The 16,822-nt window shown below is 45.5% G+C and overlaps 1 protein-coding gene across 4 annotated transcripts in view; it reads right to left on the bottom strand.

The window, feature by feature from the left end:
• Window positions 1-624: 624 nt before the first annotated feature.
• MAMDC4 (MAM domain containing 4) overlaps window positions 625-16,822 on the bottom strand; it is a 44,497-nt gene continuing 28,299 nt past the window's right edge. For 2 of the 4 annotated variants that reach the window (XM_056538181.1, XM_056538182.1), the window contains 12 exons: window positions 16,381-16,488; window positions 16,158-16,292; window positions 13,507-13,628; window positions 11,746-11,965; window positions 11,375-11,512; window positions 8,692-8,825; window positions 7,294-7,384; window positions 5,946-6,095; window positions 4,767-4,901; window positions 2,830-2,957; window positions 2,634-2,748; window positions 627-1,109 (listed from right to left, as the gene is read on the bottom strand). In XM_056538181.1, the coding sequence (XP_056394156.1) occupies window positions 919-1,109; window positions 2,634-2,748; window positions 2,830-2,957; window positions 4,767-4,901; window positions 5,946-6,095; window positions 7,294-7,384; window positions 8,692-8,825; window positions 11,375-11,512; window positions 11,746-11,965; window positions 13,507-13,628; window positions 16,158-16,292; window positions 16,381-16,488 (1,667 nt within the window). In that variant the 3' untranslated portion in view covers window positions 627-918. Of the gene's footprint in view, window positions 1,110-2,129; window positions 2,198-2,633; window positions 2,749-2,829; window positions 2,958-4,766; window positions 4,902-5,945; window positions 6,096-7,293; window positions 7,385-8,691; window positions 8,826-11,374; window positions 11,513-11,745; window positions 11,966-13,506; window positions 13,629-16,157; window positions 16,293-16,380; window positions 16,489-16,822 lie in introns of all 4 variants that reach the window. The other 2 variants (XM_056538179.1, XM_056538178.1) reach the window with 2 other exon arrangements.

The raw sequence follows: 16,822 nt of genomic DNA, 5'->3' as shown, positions 1-16,822 counted from the left end.
GATCACGGATGTCTGCCATTACCGGCAGGTCCCTGGCTGCTATCAGCAGCCGGGACCACCTGCATATGACCCGATTCTCGCTGATATGTACAGGACGTAAATGTACATCCTGGCGCACGAAGTACCGCCGCACCAGAACGTACATTTACGTCCGCGGTCGTTAAGGGGTTAAAACTCTTGACCGGTTTGTAAGGTTATAAAACATAGGTACTCTAGACATCTTATTCCCTATACAAAGGATAGGGGGATAAGATATGTGGCCGCTGGGACCCTCCCTGCGATCTCCAGGCCGGCACCCCAGTGTTCTGAACATTTCGTTTATTCAGAACTGCGCCTTCGGGCTTCTGTATTCATGACCCCTGACCCCTCCATTCATATCTATGGGATGGGGCGTGACAGCTGTGGAGCAGAAGTATACAGTCTTCCCATAGTTATGAATGGAGGGAGTGTGGCGTGACTTCATGAAGACAAGCCACCGTTCAGAACGCCACGGGTGCCAGCCCGGATATCGCAGGGGGTCCCAGCAGCCAGACCCCCCGCGATCAGACATCTTATATCCTCTCCTTTTTAAAAGGTTGTCCAAGAAAAGAAAACTTTTATTAAAAAAAGCACCATCCTTGTCCTCAGGTTCTGTTTAGTATAGCAACTTGTCTCCATTTATTTCAATGGAACAGAGCTGCAGTACCACACACAACCTGAGGACAGGGGGTGGTGCTGTTCTTGGAAGAATTAAGCTCTGGAAATCCCCCTTTTAATTCTGCAGTCTGGTGAGGCATGCTGGTTGTTGCGGTACAATGTGACGCCAGACTGCAGATGTCGTAAATACGTCCCTGCTGATCTATAGTTATACAGGTGCTTTAGAAGCAATTTATGGCATAGATTTTATTTTTGATGGTTCGGCACACGAGATGTTACTTTTCAGCTTGAAGAATCTATGTCATATGACACATTATCAAATCCGTCGATCTGGTCGGCTTGTTCAGGCAGCGGGGAATCGTTCTGTCTGTTTCTTTTCCATCTGCGATACAGGAGGAAGATCAGCAACGAGCACAGCAGGGCGATGATCACTCCGATGGCGATGGCCCAGCTCCTTCCGGAATTGTCTTTACCTGGAAGAGTAAGTGTGTATATCAGATATTAATGTTACAAATACTTGTGTTCTCTGTAGAGATGAGCGAACTTACAGTAAATTCAATTCGTCACGAACTTCTCGGCTCGGCAGTTGATGACATTTCCTGCATAAATTAGTTCAGCTTTCCGGTGCTCCCCTGGGCTGGAAAAGGTGGATACAGTCCTAGGAGACTCTTTCCTAGGACTGTATCCACCTTTTCCAGCCCACCGGAGCACCTGAAAGCTGAACTAATTTATGCAGGATAAGTCATCAACTGCCGAGCCGAGAAGTTTGTGACGAATCGAATTTACTGTAAGTTCGCTCATCTCTATTTCTTTGCTTCTAAAACAGTGTTTCATAACCAGTGTGCCTCCAGCTGTTGCAAAACTACAACTCCCAGCATGCCCAGACAGCCGTTGGCTGTCCGGGCATGCTGGGAGTTGTAGTTTTGCAACAGCTGGAGGCACACTGGTTGTGAAACACTAATCTAGAATAAGAAAACAATCTCCTCCTGTTCTGTATTCATCGCTCCATAGTTACACACTAGAATCCCATCTGTAGCCCGATCCTGCAGTCATATCATCATCCATATTATTCTTCTACAGCCTCTTTCACATTTCCATTGACAATTCTGTCGAAACAGGAGTGTAGCACTTTTTTTGCTCCCATAAAACTACAGTATCCCTGAGCGACCCTATTCCATCAGTGGGATCTGGCCCAAATTTTATTTTTTCTATTTTTTGGCCATTTGGTGCAAAAAATAAATAAAAATCAGAACAGGACTGAGCACAGTGTCAATGTGAACACTGCCTTACCTACAGGAAGCTTGGGGGTCAGAGAGGAGGTGAGACTGCAGGCTCAGACTACGCTGGGGATTCATTGTGTCAAATAGGTCTACAAACATTAAAGGGGTTATCCAGGATATATAAAATCCACTAGCTCTAGAAAGTTAAATAGATTTGTCAATTACTTCTATAAAAAAAAAAAAAAAAAAAAAAAATCTTAATCCTTTCAGTACTTATGAGCTGCTGAAGTTGAGTTGTTCGTTTCTGTCTAAGTGCTCTCTGCTGACACGTGTCTCAGGAACTGTCCAGAGTAGAAGCAGTGATTGTATTAAATGCTAGTGATGACCGGCAGGGGCAATATACGAATTTGCGTCAATATATTCTAACTATGTTCGCGAAATTCGCTATGTTAAAAAATTTTATGCCAATTCTTGCATTCAAAAAAGTGAACAAAAAACGAATATTCGTCATTTCAAATATATAGCACTATATTCTAAATATTCGCAAAATCGTGAAGTGCTGATATCCATGATAAAAATTCGCATTACGAATATTCATGCTCAACACTATTAAATGCCACTTCCGATAAGTGTCCCTGTATAGGCTCCAGGGTATATAATGGCCTCTAGTCTGTATCGGTAAATCTTGTAGAGAGAAGCCGTTATCAGATCAGATATACGTAATGGACGCTGGGATCTGGTTGCTATGGACACAGGATATTAAGTCTTTGTACTTACCTTTAGAGTTGTGCGTTTCTTCAGCATTACACAGCTTGTCGGGGGTGTACATCAGACTGTCCAGGGAGATGACGGCGGTGTGCGGGCGCCTGCCCTTTGTTGCCTCAAATACAATCTGTAAAGTGACAGGTGGTCAGGAGACCCCCACACAGTATAAAGGGGAGAACCACCTTCCTCCATATTGATATTGTATTACCTGGAACTCCCCGGTGCTGTTCAGCTGCAGTTGTTCTTCCTGCCAGGTATTACTATGATAACCATGAAGCACCCAGACGGGCAGCAGCCCCTGAGCACTGGTCACATACAGGATCAGCTCCCCCAGATCTGGAAAAGAATAAAAGGCATAAGACCGGGTTCTGAGCACTGGTCATATACAGGATCAGCTCCCCCAGATCTGGAAAAGAATAAAGGGCATAAGACGGGGTTCTGAGCACTGGTCACATACAGGATCAGCTCCCCCAGATCTGGAAAAGAATAAAGGGCATAAGACCGGGTTCACACCACGTTTTTACAATACAGTTCTTCTACACATTTTCAATTTAAAAAACGTACAGAACGGTATTGTAAAAAACTGTATGCCAAACGATGCATCAGGTTGTGTCTGTTTTGCATCCCATACGGTTATGTCAGTTTTTTTTCACGTAGCCTACCACTGTTTTTGGTCTGGATGAAAAAACATATTGAAATGTACCTTATTTTTTATAACATGGGAGTCAGAGAACCGTATGTGCGTACATTCCATCCAGTTTGCACCATCCGGTTTTTGACTTTGCACAGTTTTTCTTAGAATTTCAATCAAACAAGTGAAACTTTATTCATAATGGAGTGAAAAGTTAAAAACTTATTTTTTTTTTCTTAAACTGATGCAACCGGACATCATTTTTCAAGCTGAATACATTTTTCAACCGTATACGGATTAAAATTTGTAAACACGTTTTGATAGTTTAGTCCGGTTTTGAGGAATCCGTTTTTTTTTTTTTAATCAAAAACCTGATACGGGAACTGTATTGCAAAAATGTGGTGTGAACCCGGCCTGAGGCTGCATTCACTTCTCGTTTTTGCAATACGGTTTCCATATCGTTTTTTTTTTTTTTTTTTTTTTAAATAAAACGAAACAAAACATATGTCTCAAAACCAGACCGGACCGTGTACAACCGCATAGACCTCTCTAGGGTTTTATAAGTAAAAAAAAAAAAAACTGATATGGTTTTAGGTTTGTCCTTAATTAATGTCTTTGTTCTATTTGTGGGAAGAACTTTCGGCGTGCACTCAACATGTGCAAACTGCAAAACCGTATTGTGCGCAAACGGTTCACATAGCCCACCATTTATAAAAAAAAAAAAAAAAAAAAAAAAAAAAATTATACGGGTTGTATCCAGTTTTTCACTTGGACATAAAACCGTAGTAGATTATGGTTTTTGAGATGGGAAAAACTGAGAAAATCTTAAATGATGCAAAATGTACACAACCGGATGCTACGTTTGGCATACCGTTTTCTATGAAGTGTATATACATACGGTTTGCAATACGGTTCCATAAGTTTTTTTTTTATTGAAACCGGATATGGGAACCGTATTGCAAAAACGAGAGGTGAATGCAGCCTAAGATGGGCAAAATAAAGAGGACAGATGGGGGATTAGTAAGGAAATGGCTCTTATAATATAACTTTCACATTATGCATCTATGTTTTCCAACCAGTGTGCCTCCAGCTGTAAACTATAACTCTCCGGGCATGCTAGGAGTTGTAGTTTTGCAACAGCTGAAGGTGGGAAACATTGCATTGCATAGAATATTGCAAAACTACAACTCCAAGTGATGTGCCTCCAGCTATTGCAAAACTACACGTCCCAGCATGCCCGGACAGCCAAAGGCTGTCCGGGCATGCTGAGAGTTGTAGTTTTGCAACAGCCGCAGGCATACTGGTTGGGAAATACTGGATAAGGCCTAAGGATCATGTGACTTTTCGACCAATATGGCGCACAACACCGAAAGCATTTAAGCTACTAAGACTACAACCTTCTTCAAACTATGTAGTGAGTGATCGCCATAAGAAGGGCCGGCATGCTGGGAGTTGTAGTAATCCGCCTTCTTAGGAATGTGTTACATAAGATGCGGGGGATGCCAGTGACTTACGGAAATGGTCTGAGGAGTCGGTGCGGTAAGCGAAGCTGAAGCAGGATCCAGTAGTCGCTGACAGGTGCTCGCTGATGAGCCAGGCTGAGGTACCTTCTGAGTGCATCGCTCCCGTGTCCACAAAGGCATAATGTCCTGCAGGAGATCACACCATTAGACGGGGGAGGGGAGGGCGCTATTTTTATCACCTCCAAGAAACAGCGCCACCCTGGTCCTTGGGTTGTGTGTGGTATTGCAGCTAATTTTCATTAATGTGAATGGAGTTGTAATACCACACACAACCTGAGGATGGAGTGGTGCTATTTTTTTTTTTTTTTCGGGGGGGAAGAGAGACTGTATTTCTAATATCAGATTGCTTAAAAGGGTTATATTCACATGACTGAATTTAATGGGAATATTGTGCTGCAGAATTTATTTCAATAGGAATCTGCTGCACTGAGCACATGGTGGAATTTCTGTTGTGAAAATCCAGATTCCACAAAAATTATTAGGCACATCTATTTTTTTTTTCTGCGGATTCTGCTTGAAAATGCATTTCCGTCTATGAGCCTGCACATTTCCGAGAGGTCCTAGTGCAGATCAAATGTGTGGAATTTCCGTCCGTGTTTTCCGGGAGGACATTCTGCACATTTTGGGTCATGTGATCTTTGGTCTTAAAAGCCAAGTATGGTCTAATACGACCGCTTATCAAAGCCTCGGGGTGTGAGGTAGAGACAGCGCTGTCATTGTAACAAAAACCGTACGCAAATACAATCCAGATTTATGTGTTTAAGACACTTTCTGCACCGCGCTGGAGCATTATAGCTAAATCATTAAAGGGGTACTCCACTGCTCAGCGTTTGGAACAAACTGTTCCAAATGCTGGAGCTTGTGATGTCATAGCCCCGCCCCCTCATGATGTCACACCCTGCCCCCTCAATGCAAGTCTATGCGAGGGGGCGTGACAGTTGTCACGCCCTCTCCCATAGACATGCATTGAGGGGGCGGGGCTATGATGTCACAAGCTCCCGGCTCCAGCATTCGGAACAGTTGGTTCCAAACGCTGAGCAGCGGAGTACCCCTTTAAATGTGGCTGACTTATAAATGGTGTAAAGTGTTTTACAAGATGACCCCCTCCCTGATGATTTAGGTGCTGGTTCTGCCGGTCTCTTCGCTCTCTATATTTAGGGTGTACGATACCTTCTGAGGAGCCGCGGCTGTGGTCCTTCTCCGGAGCGGCGCTCGCTCTGTGTATAGACGCTCCGTACGTGCTGTCCCAGTCATATGTATCCATAAGGGGAATGCGAACGTTGGTCCAGGAGCAAAATTCCCGTTCAAAGTCACATGACACTGCCAAAAATAAAGGTTTACTGTAATTATACATTTTGTGAGACAAGTTCTGAACAATTGGACCCATTGAAGTCCATGTGTAGCCGCAACAAACCCCCGTTGCAGATTATGTACACGTTCTCTAACCTGTAAATCACTGGTAATTAAAGGGGCTCCAGAATTGTTCTTCATCCTTGGAGCCCATGATACAAGTTATAACAGGGTGTAATCTGCTGTAGTGAAAGGCTTTATATTTCACTGTTGTCTCTGACCTTTCCCAGCATTCCATGGAACCAGAGACATTGGGGAAGATTTAGGAAGAGCGGTGCAGTTGCCCATAGCAACCAATCAGATGGTGGCTTTCATTTTCCCAGGCCTCTTTAAAAATGAAGTGATCTGATTGGTTGCTTTGGGCAACTGCTCCGCTCTCTGCACGGGTTTTGATAAATCTCCCCCCAATATGTCATTGGTCACATGGTCTCCAGGGAGCGCGGCTATGCTGAAGTGGATGGGTGGAGACCATTAGTTCAGTAAATCTCTTATTACCACCCACTGCAGCATAGCCACGCCCCCTGGAGATCATGTGACTTATGACTGTCTCCAGTGGGTGGAAGGGATTTACTGAAGTAATGGTATCTCCACCCACTGCAGCATAGCCATGCCCCTGGAGACCATGTGACCTATGACATATTACCTCCGGCTGCATGGAATGGTGGGAAAGTAAAAATACTACATCATCACTTCCGGGTCCTCTGTATGAAAATGGAGGAAATAGAAGCTTATTATACTGTATTATAACTTGTATCATGGGCTCAAAGGCTGAAGAAAATAAATTCTTGGGGTACCCCTTTAAGTCTGACTTAAAGGATTAGTCCAGTCCTGAAAAGCTTATCCTAAGGCTAGGGGATAGGTTTCAAAACGTGGGGTGGGGGATATGGTGCCCCTAAGATCTCCTGTACGGGGCCCCGGCAGCCGCACGAAGCGGCAGCTGACACACCCCCTCAATACAACTCTATGGCGCCGCTTCCCGCGGGCTGCCAGGCCCTGAACAGGAGATCACGGGGGGCCCCAGCGGTCCTTAGGATGGGGGGGGGAGATAAGTTTTTCAGAACTGGATATCTTAAATAACAAAGATGCTAAATGAGTTCTATAGTCGCCAACCTCAGTACTAGGAGGGCAATCAGTCCCTAACAGTGTAATGTATAGCGACGTCTGGTACCTGATTCATGACAAGGATGATGGCGGATGTGAATGTCGTCCACAGCGATGTAAGCGCGCTCGCCCCCCGCACCCACAGCTTCAAACAGCAACTGCGAGGAAAAACACATGTCAGAGCATTGGCGCCCACAGACAGTCACTACGCCTGTACACCGCGCATTCAGCTTTCCTCAGGTGAACGGTGCAATAGTCAATAACTTCAGCAATTGTGAAAAATAAAAAAAATTATCAGATTTAAAAATCATATTTTGCAGTTAGAGGCCTTTAAAGTTTAAAACAGTTTATCCAAACAGTGTGTCTCCAGCATGCTGGGAGTTGTAGTTTTGCAACAGCTGGTGACACATTGTTTTTTTATTCCTTTATGCTAGAAACCCCCCCCATATATTCCCACCACTTAAAAAAAAAAAAACTGCACAATTCACAACAGGATTTAACCCTTAAGGTGGCTCACAGGAACTAAAGGGGTACTCCGGTGGAAAACTATTTTTTTCAAGTCATCAGGTGCCAGAAAGTTAAAAAGATTTGTAAATTACTTCTATAAAAAAAAATCTTAATCCTTCCAGTACTTATTAGCTGCTACAGAGGAAGTATGTCTGACCACAATGTGCGCTCTCTCTGCTGACACCTCTGTCCATGTCAAGAACTGTCCAGAATAGGAGTAAATCCCCATAGCAACCAACTTTTTTTTTGCTATGGACAGAGGTGTCAGCAGAGAGCACTGTGGTCAGACAGAAAAGATCAACTCCACTTTCTCTGTAGTATTCTGCAGCTGAAAAGTACTGGAAGGATTAAGATTTTTTTTATAGAAACAATTTACAAATCTATTAAACTTTCTGGCACCAGTTGAATTGAAAGAAAAAGAAAAAAAAAAAAAAACGTTTTCCACCGGAGTACCCCTTTTGGAGGTGGAAACTTTCTAAAAATGTAAACTTTTTTTTATTTGTTCCAAACGCTGTTTCCGTGCTGTGGGTGTTGGCCACGCCCCCTCGTGACATCACAGCCACACACCCTCAATGCAAGTCTATTGGATGGGGATGTGAAGGCCTCCCATAGACTTGCATTGAGGGGGCGTGGCCAACCCCCGGAGCGCAAAAACAGCGTTCCAGTGGAGTACCCCTTTAATCCTTACCAGTTACATCATAGTGAGCGCACTAAGGGGTTAAACTGTACCTTCACAATTACATCAGACAAACTTTGTTCACTTCACATGTTACATGCAGGTTTAAAAGATACACAGACACTTACTACCCTGATATATACCAAACAGAGACTCTTCTGGTATACAAAGGGTGAATACAGCCCTCTGGATACGTCTGTCGTATGTCCGAAGAATCGTCATGTGAACAGAGCCTAATGGCTAGGGAGCCCCTCACAGGGTTAAACCTGGAGTCTGTGTTACCTTCCACTGCGTCTTGGCCTGGAGGGCGGCGCTCCCATGGTGCCAGCTGCCTGGCATGGCCTCAGAGATCCTCAGGATTTCTCTCTTCACCTTCTTCTTTCCATTGTCATCCTCCATAAACACGATCAGAGTCCCTGACGATCACAGCCCAGAAGGAAAAGACAAAAATAAAGCATCAGAACGACATCTACCCCATATTACATCTGGATGAGATAAGTGAAAAACCCTAAGAAGGAACCCTAAGATAACACATCCTAGACCTGAATGAACTAATCGTATGAAATCCTTTCCTCTTTACATAGTTGAATGCGCGAACAACAAAATCACACAAAAATTATCAATGGAAATCAAATGTATCAACCCCTGGAGGTCTGGATATGGAGTCACACTCAAAATCACAGTGGAAAACCCCACTACAGGCTGATCCAACATTATGTAATGTCCTTAATACAAGTCCCAATGAGGCTCAGTAGTGTGTGTGGCCTCCACGTGCCCGTATGACCTCCCTACAACGCCTGGGCATGCTCCTGATGAGGTGGAGGATGGTCTCCTGAGGGATGTCCTCCCAGACCTGGACTAAAGCATCCGCCAACTCCTGGACAGTCTGTGGTGGATGGAGCGAGACGTCCCAGATGTGCTCAATCGGATTCAGGGGAACAGGCGGCCAGTCCATAGCATCAATGCCTTCCTCTTGCAGGAACTGCTGACACACTCCAGCCACATGAGGTCTAGCATTGTCTTGTATTAGGAGGAACCCAACCGCACCAGCATATGGTCTCACAAGGGGTCTGAGGATCTCATCTCGGATGTTGCAGGCAGCAGAACGTTCTCCACAGCGTCTCCATACTCAGTCATGTGTGCTCAGTGTAAACCTGCTTTTCTGTGTGAAGAGCACAGGGCGCCAGTGACAAATTTGCCAATCTTGGTGTTCTCGGCAAATGCCAAACGTCCTGCTCAGAGGTAGCGGTACTGCTGCTGGGTTGTTGCCCTCCTACGGCCTCCTCCACGTCTCCTGATGTCCTGACCTGTCTCCTGGTAGCGCCTCCATGCTCTGGACACTACGCTGACAGACACAGCAAACCTTCTTGCCACAGCTCGCATTGATGTGCCATCCTGGATGAGCTGCACTACCTGAGCCACTTGTGTGGGTTGTAGACTCCGTCTCATGCTACCACTAGAGTGAAAGCAACGCCAGCATTCAAAAGTGACCAAAACATCAGCCAGGAAGCATAGGAACTGAGAAGTGGTCTGTGGTCACCACCTGCAGAACCACTCCTTTATTGGGGGTGTCTTGCTAATTGCCTATAATTTCCCCTGTTGTCTGTTCCATGTGAAATTGATTGTCAATCAGTGTTCTTCCTGAGTGGACAGTGGGATCTCACACAAGTGTCAGTGACTTGGAGTTACATTGTGTTTAAAGGGGTACTCTGTTGCTCAGCGTTTGTAACAAACTGTTCCAAACGCTGGAGCTGGGAGCTCATGATGTCATAGCCCCGCCCCCTTCTGACGTCATGCCCACTCAATGAAAGTCTATGGGAGGGGGCGTGACAGTCGTCACGCCCCCTCCCATAGACTTGCATTGAGGGGGCGTGACAACAGAAGGGGCGGGGCTATGATGTCACAAGCTCCAGCGTTTGGAACAGTTTGTTCCAGCTGCTGAGCAGCGGAGTACCCCTTTTAAGTGTTTCCTTTATTTTTTTTGAGCAGTGTATTGCAGAAGTTGGGCAAAATGCTGCAGAGATTGCTTTAAGCTTTGTGCTCCGACATCTGACACTTTTGTACGTGTCCTATTAGGTGGTGCAGGTTTGCACAAAAAAAAAAAAAAACTTCTACATATAATTTGCGCAAATAATAAATACAGCTCCACTGCAAAAAGTAGGGTACGGTGCCGCAAACAGTAGAAAACTGTGCAAATAAATTGCGCAAAAAATGCAATTGCGTAAAATTTGCAGGGACATTTAGAACATTGAAGTGGTGTAAAGCCAATGATAAATAGGAGGTCGGGATAGGAGGATGGGATAGGAGGTGGGGATAGGAGGTCGTGGTATGAGGTGGAGTTAGGAGGACAGGATAGGAGGTCGAGATAGGAGGACGGGATAGGAGGCCGGGATAGGAGGTCGGGATAGGAGGCCGAGATAGGAGGCCGAGATAGGAGGACGGGATAGGAGGTGGGGATAGGAGGTCGTGGTATGAGGTGGAGTTAGGAGGACGGGATAGGAGGCCGGGATAGTAGGTCGGGATAGTAGGTTGGGATAGGAGGCCGGGATAGGAGGCCGAGATAGGAGGACGGGATAGGAGGTCGTGGTATGAGGACCGGGATAGGAGGTCGTGGTATGAGGACGGGATAGGAGGATGGGATATGAGGTTGGGATAGGAGGATGGGATATGAGGTCGGGATAGGAGGTCAGGATAGGAGGACGTGATATGAGGTTGGGATATGACAACAATATATGAGGACGGGATATGAAATCAAAAGCTTCCTCCTTTGTTTATTTTCCTCCCGAAAAAGGATTAGGAAGGAAAAACCGGGCAACGCCGAGTATTCAGCTAGTTATACATAAAACAGTGATTCGCCAGCTGGCCGTAGGATGACCACGCATGCTGGGAGTTGTAGTTTTGCCACAGCTGGAGGCACACTGGTTGGTAACAACTGACATTGAGTGAGGCTGTACAGTATACTGACCTGGGTCGGTGCCCTCCATCCAGTACCAGAAGCTCAGGCAGCCCTCATCCGGTTGGGCATTGTACACACTGGACGATAGAAGCGCAGACCCCTTCCTGGGCAGGTTGGTGGAGCTGGTGTCGACCACCATGTAATGCCCTGAGGAGGACAAGATTACATAGTAGTTTCTCTACAGCAGTGGTCTCCAACCTGCGGACCTCCAGATGTTGCAAAACTACAATTCCCAGCATGCCCGGACAGCCAACGGCTGTCCGGGCATGCTGGGAGTTGTAGTTTTGCAACATCTGGAGGTCCTCAGGTTGAAGACCACTGCTCTACAGTCACATTCAGAGATTGTCTATGCAGATGCCAAAGGTTACGGCCCCGATTACCTGTAAAGCTCTGTAGGGTGTGATCATGGGGCGGCCCCGTCTGGTGGTTGAATTGGATGTTCTGATGTAAACTCCATTTATATTGTCCTTCAGAAGAAAAGCCACAGGCTCCAGCTTCAAAAGAGCAGCGGGTGGGGGGTTCACAGGCGCCGCTCATCACAGTGATGTCATCAATAGCAATATGGCCGACGGAGCCATCGCGCACAGCTTCAAAGATCAGCTAGAGCCCGAGCAATGATATAAGAATCAATGTACAGTGGGGATCAAAAGTTTGGGCACCCCAGGTAAAAATGTGTATTAATGTGCATAAAGAAGCCAAGAAAAGATGGAAAAATCTCCAAAAGGCATCAAATTACAGATTAGACATTCTTATAATATGTCAACAAAAGTTACATTTTATTTCCATCATTTACACTTTGAAAATAACAGAAAACAAAAAAATGGCGTCTGCAAAAGTTTGTGCACCCTGCAGAATTTATAACATGCACTGCCCCCTTTGCAAAGCTGAGACCTGCCAGTGTCATGGATTGTTCTCAATCATCATCTGGGGAGATCAGGTGATGTCAATCTCAAAGGTTTTAAATGCCCAGACTCATCTGACCTTGCCCCAACAATCAGCACCACGGGTTCTTCTAAGCAGTTGTCTAGAAATCTGAAACTGAAAATAGTTGACGCTCACAAAGCTGGAGAAGGCTATAAGAAGATAGCAACATGTTTTCAGATGTCAATATCCTCTGTTCGGAATGTAATTAAGAAATGGCAGTCATCAGGAACAGTGGAAGTTAAAGCAAGATCTGGAAGACCAAGAAAAATATCAGACAGAACAGCTTACAGGATTGTGAGAAAAACAATTCAAAACCCACGTTTGACTGCACAATCCCTCCAGAAAGCTCTGTCAGACACTGGAGTTGTGGTACACTATTCCACTATAAAGAGATACTTGTACAAATATGGTCTTCATGGAAGAGTCGTCAGAAGAAAACCTCTTCTACGTTCTCACCACAAAAATCAGCGTTTGAACTTTGCAAATGAACATATAGACAAGCCTGATGCATTTTGGAAACAAGCTCTGTGGACTGATGAGGTTAAAATGGAACTTTTTGGCCGGAATGAGCAAAGGTATGTTTGGAGAAGAAGGGGAACAGAATTTAATTAAAAGAATCTCTGTCCAACTGTTAAGCATGGGGGGGTGGATCAATCTTGCTTTGGGGTTGTATTGCAGCCAGTGGCACAGGGAACATCTCACGAGTAGAAGGAAAAATACAAAAAGAGTTTACAAGCTGTGATACTTGCCAAAGGGGGTAGTACAAGATATTAACTCTGCAGGGTGCACAAACTTTTGCAGACGCCAATTTTTTTTTCTGTTATTTTGAAAGTGTAAATGATGGAAATAAAATTTAACTTTTGTTGACATATTATAAGAATGTCTAATCTGTAATTTGATGCCTTTTGGAGATTTTTCCATCTTTCCTTGGCTTCTTTATGCACATTAATACAACTTTTTACCTGGGGTGCCCAAACTTTTGATCCCCACTGTAAGGACAATGGGGGAGATTTATCAAAACCTGTCCAGAGTGAAAGTTGCTCAATTGCCCATAGCAACCAATCAGATTGATTCTTTCATTATTAACAAGGACTCTGCAAAATGAAAGTAGCGATCTGATTGGTTGCTATGGGCAACTTTTCCTCTGCACAGGTTGCGCTAAATCTCCCCTAATATGTAGAATAGCGCCCCCAGTGTGTTCACATATAATCACATACCTGGTATTTCTTGTTGGTGAGTGTGACGGTTTCCCGGTGCCACCGATTCCCATGTGTTCCTGTGCTGGTCCATAGTAAAGTCTCTTCTCCGCCATCATATTTACTGAATAGGTTTAAAGAACCTGAATCCCAATGCAAGAAGGAAATGAGTCGTGTACTGACCGGAGCGAGGATCTGAGGCGAATAGTGATGTGACACCCAACAGTTCACACTACACCATTTATATCAAAATATATAACTTTATTGGAAGACAAAAACTGATCAAATCTGGACAATGTGAGGACCTCAGATAATAAGCCGAGCAACCAGAGGAGAATAACAATTGTTATACCTGGGAGCACCTATCTTGTCATAGCATTAGTCTATACCTGGTGAAGGGGTTAACCAGTACAGTGATCCCTCAACTTACAATAGTTTCAACATACAATGGTCTTTTCTGGACCGTTGTAACTTGAAACCAGACTCAACATACAATGTACGGACAGTACTGATCTGTCAAACGTGTCAATGGCCGGAAGAAGCAACCAATCAGGATGGGCATTCACTGGAAAAAAAACCTGTATTACTGAAGAGTATGCACTGACTGGTGTCTGGTAGCGCCCCCTACAGTACAGGGAGGTATTACATGTTCTGTACTCTTTACCTGTATTACTGAAGTGTATGTACTGACTGGTGTCTGGTAGCGCCCCCTACAGTACAGGGAGATATTACATGTTCTGTACTCCTTACCTGTATTACTGAAGAGTATGCACTGACTGGTGTCTGGTAGCGCCCCCTACAATACAGGGAGGTATTACATGTTCTGTACTCTTTACCTGTATTACTGAAGTGTATGTACTGACTGGTGTCTGGTAGCGCCCCCTACAGTACAGGGAGATATTACATGTTCTGTACTCCTTACCTGTATTACTGAAGTGTATGCACTGACTGGCTGTCTGGTAGTGCCCCCTACAGTACAGGGAGGTATTACATGTTCTGTACTCTTTACCTGTATTACTGAAGTGTATGCACTGACTGGCTGTCTGGTAGTGCCCCCTACAGTACAGGGAGGTATTACATGTTCTGTACTCCTTACCTGTATTACTGAAGTGTATGCACTGACTGGCTGTCTGGTAGCGCCCCCTACAGTACAGGGAGGTATTACATGTTCTGTATTCTTTACTTGTATGACTGAAGTGCATGCACTGACTGGTGTCTGGTAGCGCCCCCTACAGTACAAGGAGGTATTACATGTTCTGTACTCTTTACCTGTATTACTGAAGTGTATGGACTGACTGGTGTCTGGTAGTGCCCCCTACAGTACAGGGAGTTATTACATGTTCTGTACTCTTTTCCTGTATTACTGAAGTGCATGCACTGACTGGTGTCTGGTAGCGCCCCCTACAGTACAGGGAGGTATTACATGTTCTGTACTCTTTACCTGTATTACTGAAGTGTATGCACTGACTGGTGTCTGGTAGCGCCCCCTACAGTACAGGGAGGTATTACATGTTCTGTACTCCTTACCTGTATTACTGAAGTGTATGCACTGACTGGTGTCTGGTAGCGCCCCCTACAGTACAGGGAGGTATTACATGTTCTGTACTCTTTACCTGTATTGCTAAAGTATATGCACTGACTGCATTGAGGGGGCATGGCGTGACATCATGAGGGGGCGGGGCTATGACATCTCGAGCTCCCGGCGCTGGCTCCAGCATTCAGAACAGTTTGTTCCAAACACTGAGCAGCCGAGTACCCCTTTAAACTAGGATCTTGTTAGACACTATGTAGCCGTGAGGGCCATTTACGTGAATTGGTGTCAGTTTGGATTCTTTCTTTTTGTACCTGAATAGTGTAGACTCGGGGGTCAAAGCATCTCAGGAGCGGCCGGTCATGTGAGGTGTTCCTGGAATGTAATGATTGGTACCGACCAAAAGTATCCAAGGAAGGACAACAAGTGACCAGGGACGGGGGTCATGAGGGCACAAGGCTCAAAGATGTGTGGGGGCGAAAACTAGCCTGTCAGGTCCGATCCCACAGAGCTGCTGTAAAGCAAACTGCTGAAAAACCTCCTGCTGTCTGTGATAGCAATCACACCGGACATCACAGCTGTGTATGGGGCTCCGCAGACCAGTCAGATCACACAGGACATCACAGCTGTGTATGGGGCCCCGCAGACCAGTCAGATCACACAGGACATCACAGCCGTGTATGGGGCCCCGCAGACCAGTCAGATCACACAGGACATCACAGCCGTGTATGGGGCCCGCAGACCAATCAGGCGCTTATGTGACCCCTGTCTACCCTACAAAAAGTGATATCACAGTTTCCATGGAAACCCCAATGCAGTGCTCTGTCATACAATGGTACCCGACGGCCCATTTACTTACAATGTGCTCCTTTGGGTTCTCATGTGGTGTCTGTTGTTACCCTATTTGCTGTACTATTCTTCCCAAATATGATGGAATCTGCGGTTGAGGGTCCTAACCTGATGTATGGAATAATGTAGTAGACGCTATTCTATGTACAGGTAAACAGTAACAAAACAGTGGGAGCCTAATAGTAACATAACAGTCTGTATCTTATACATTGGCGTAAGTAACAGCCTGCCGATGGATGTATACACCTGGGGACGGTGAGATTTGGCACAGACTGGGGTGTAATGTCCTTACCTGTGTCCGGCCCAAACATCCTGTGGTGGAAGGACAGGCAGGAGGTGTCCGCTGTTGTATTTTGGGGGTAGGACACCAGACGAGCCTTTGTACCACGATCCCAGCGCGACGCTCCCTCCACAAACATATAATGACCTGTGACAGATAGGAGCGTTAGTGCCGCCATGATAAGCCAGGAAACCCAGAGGACAGACAAGGGCCCAGACAGGGCTGAGGGGCCCACCTTGTCCTGTTGTGTGGTCAGATAAAGTCCCCAACGTCCAGTCCATCTCCTCTGTTGCATCTTGATACCAACCACAAAGCCCAGTCTCGAAATTACAAGTCACCGGCTCTAGAACATACAGAAAAATATACCGTAATGTTTATATGCAACGTACATAGAACACCTACTATAGTGGCCTCCGACCGGTGGACCTCCGGATGTTGCAAAACTACAACTCCCAGCATGCCTGGACAGCAAATATGCCTTCCGCTGTTGTAAAACTACAACTCCCAGCATGCCTGGACAGCAAGTATGCCTTCAGCTGTTGACAAACTACAACTCCCAGCATGCCTGGACAGCAAATATGCCTTCCACTGTTGTAAAACTACAACTCCCAGCATGCCTGGACAGCAAGTATGCCTTCAGCTGTTGACAAACTACAACTCCCAGCATGCCTGGACAG

The sequence above is a fragment of the Hyla sarda genome, chromosome 9, assembly GCF_029499605.1.
Source record: "Hyla sarda isolate aHylSar1 chromosome 9, aHylSar1.hap1, whole genome shotgun sequence".
Classification (NCBI taxonomy): domain Eukaryota; kingdom Metazoa; phylum Chordata; class Amphibia; order Anura; family Hylidae; genus Hyla; species Hyla sarda.
This window is presented reverse-complemented; position numbering and strand designations above follow the sequence as displayed.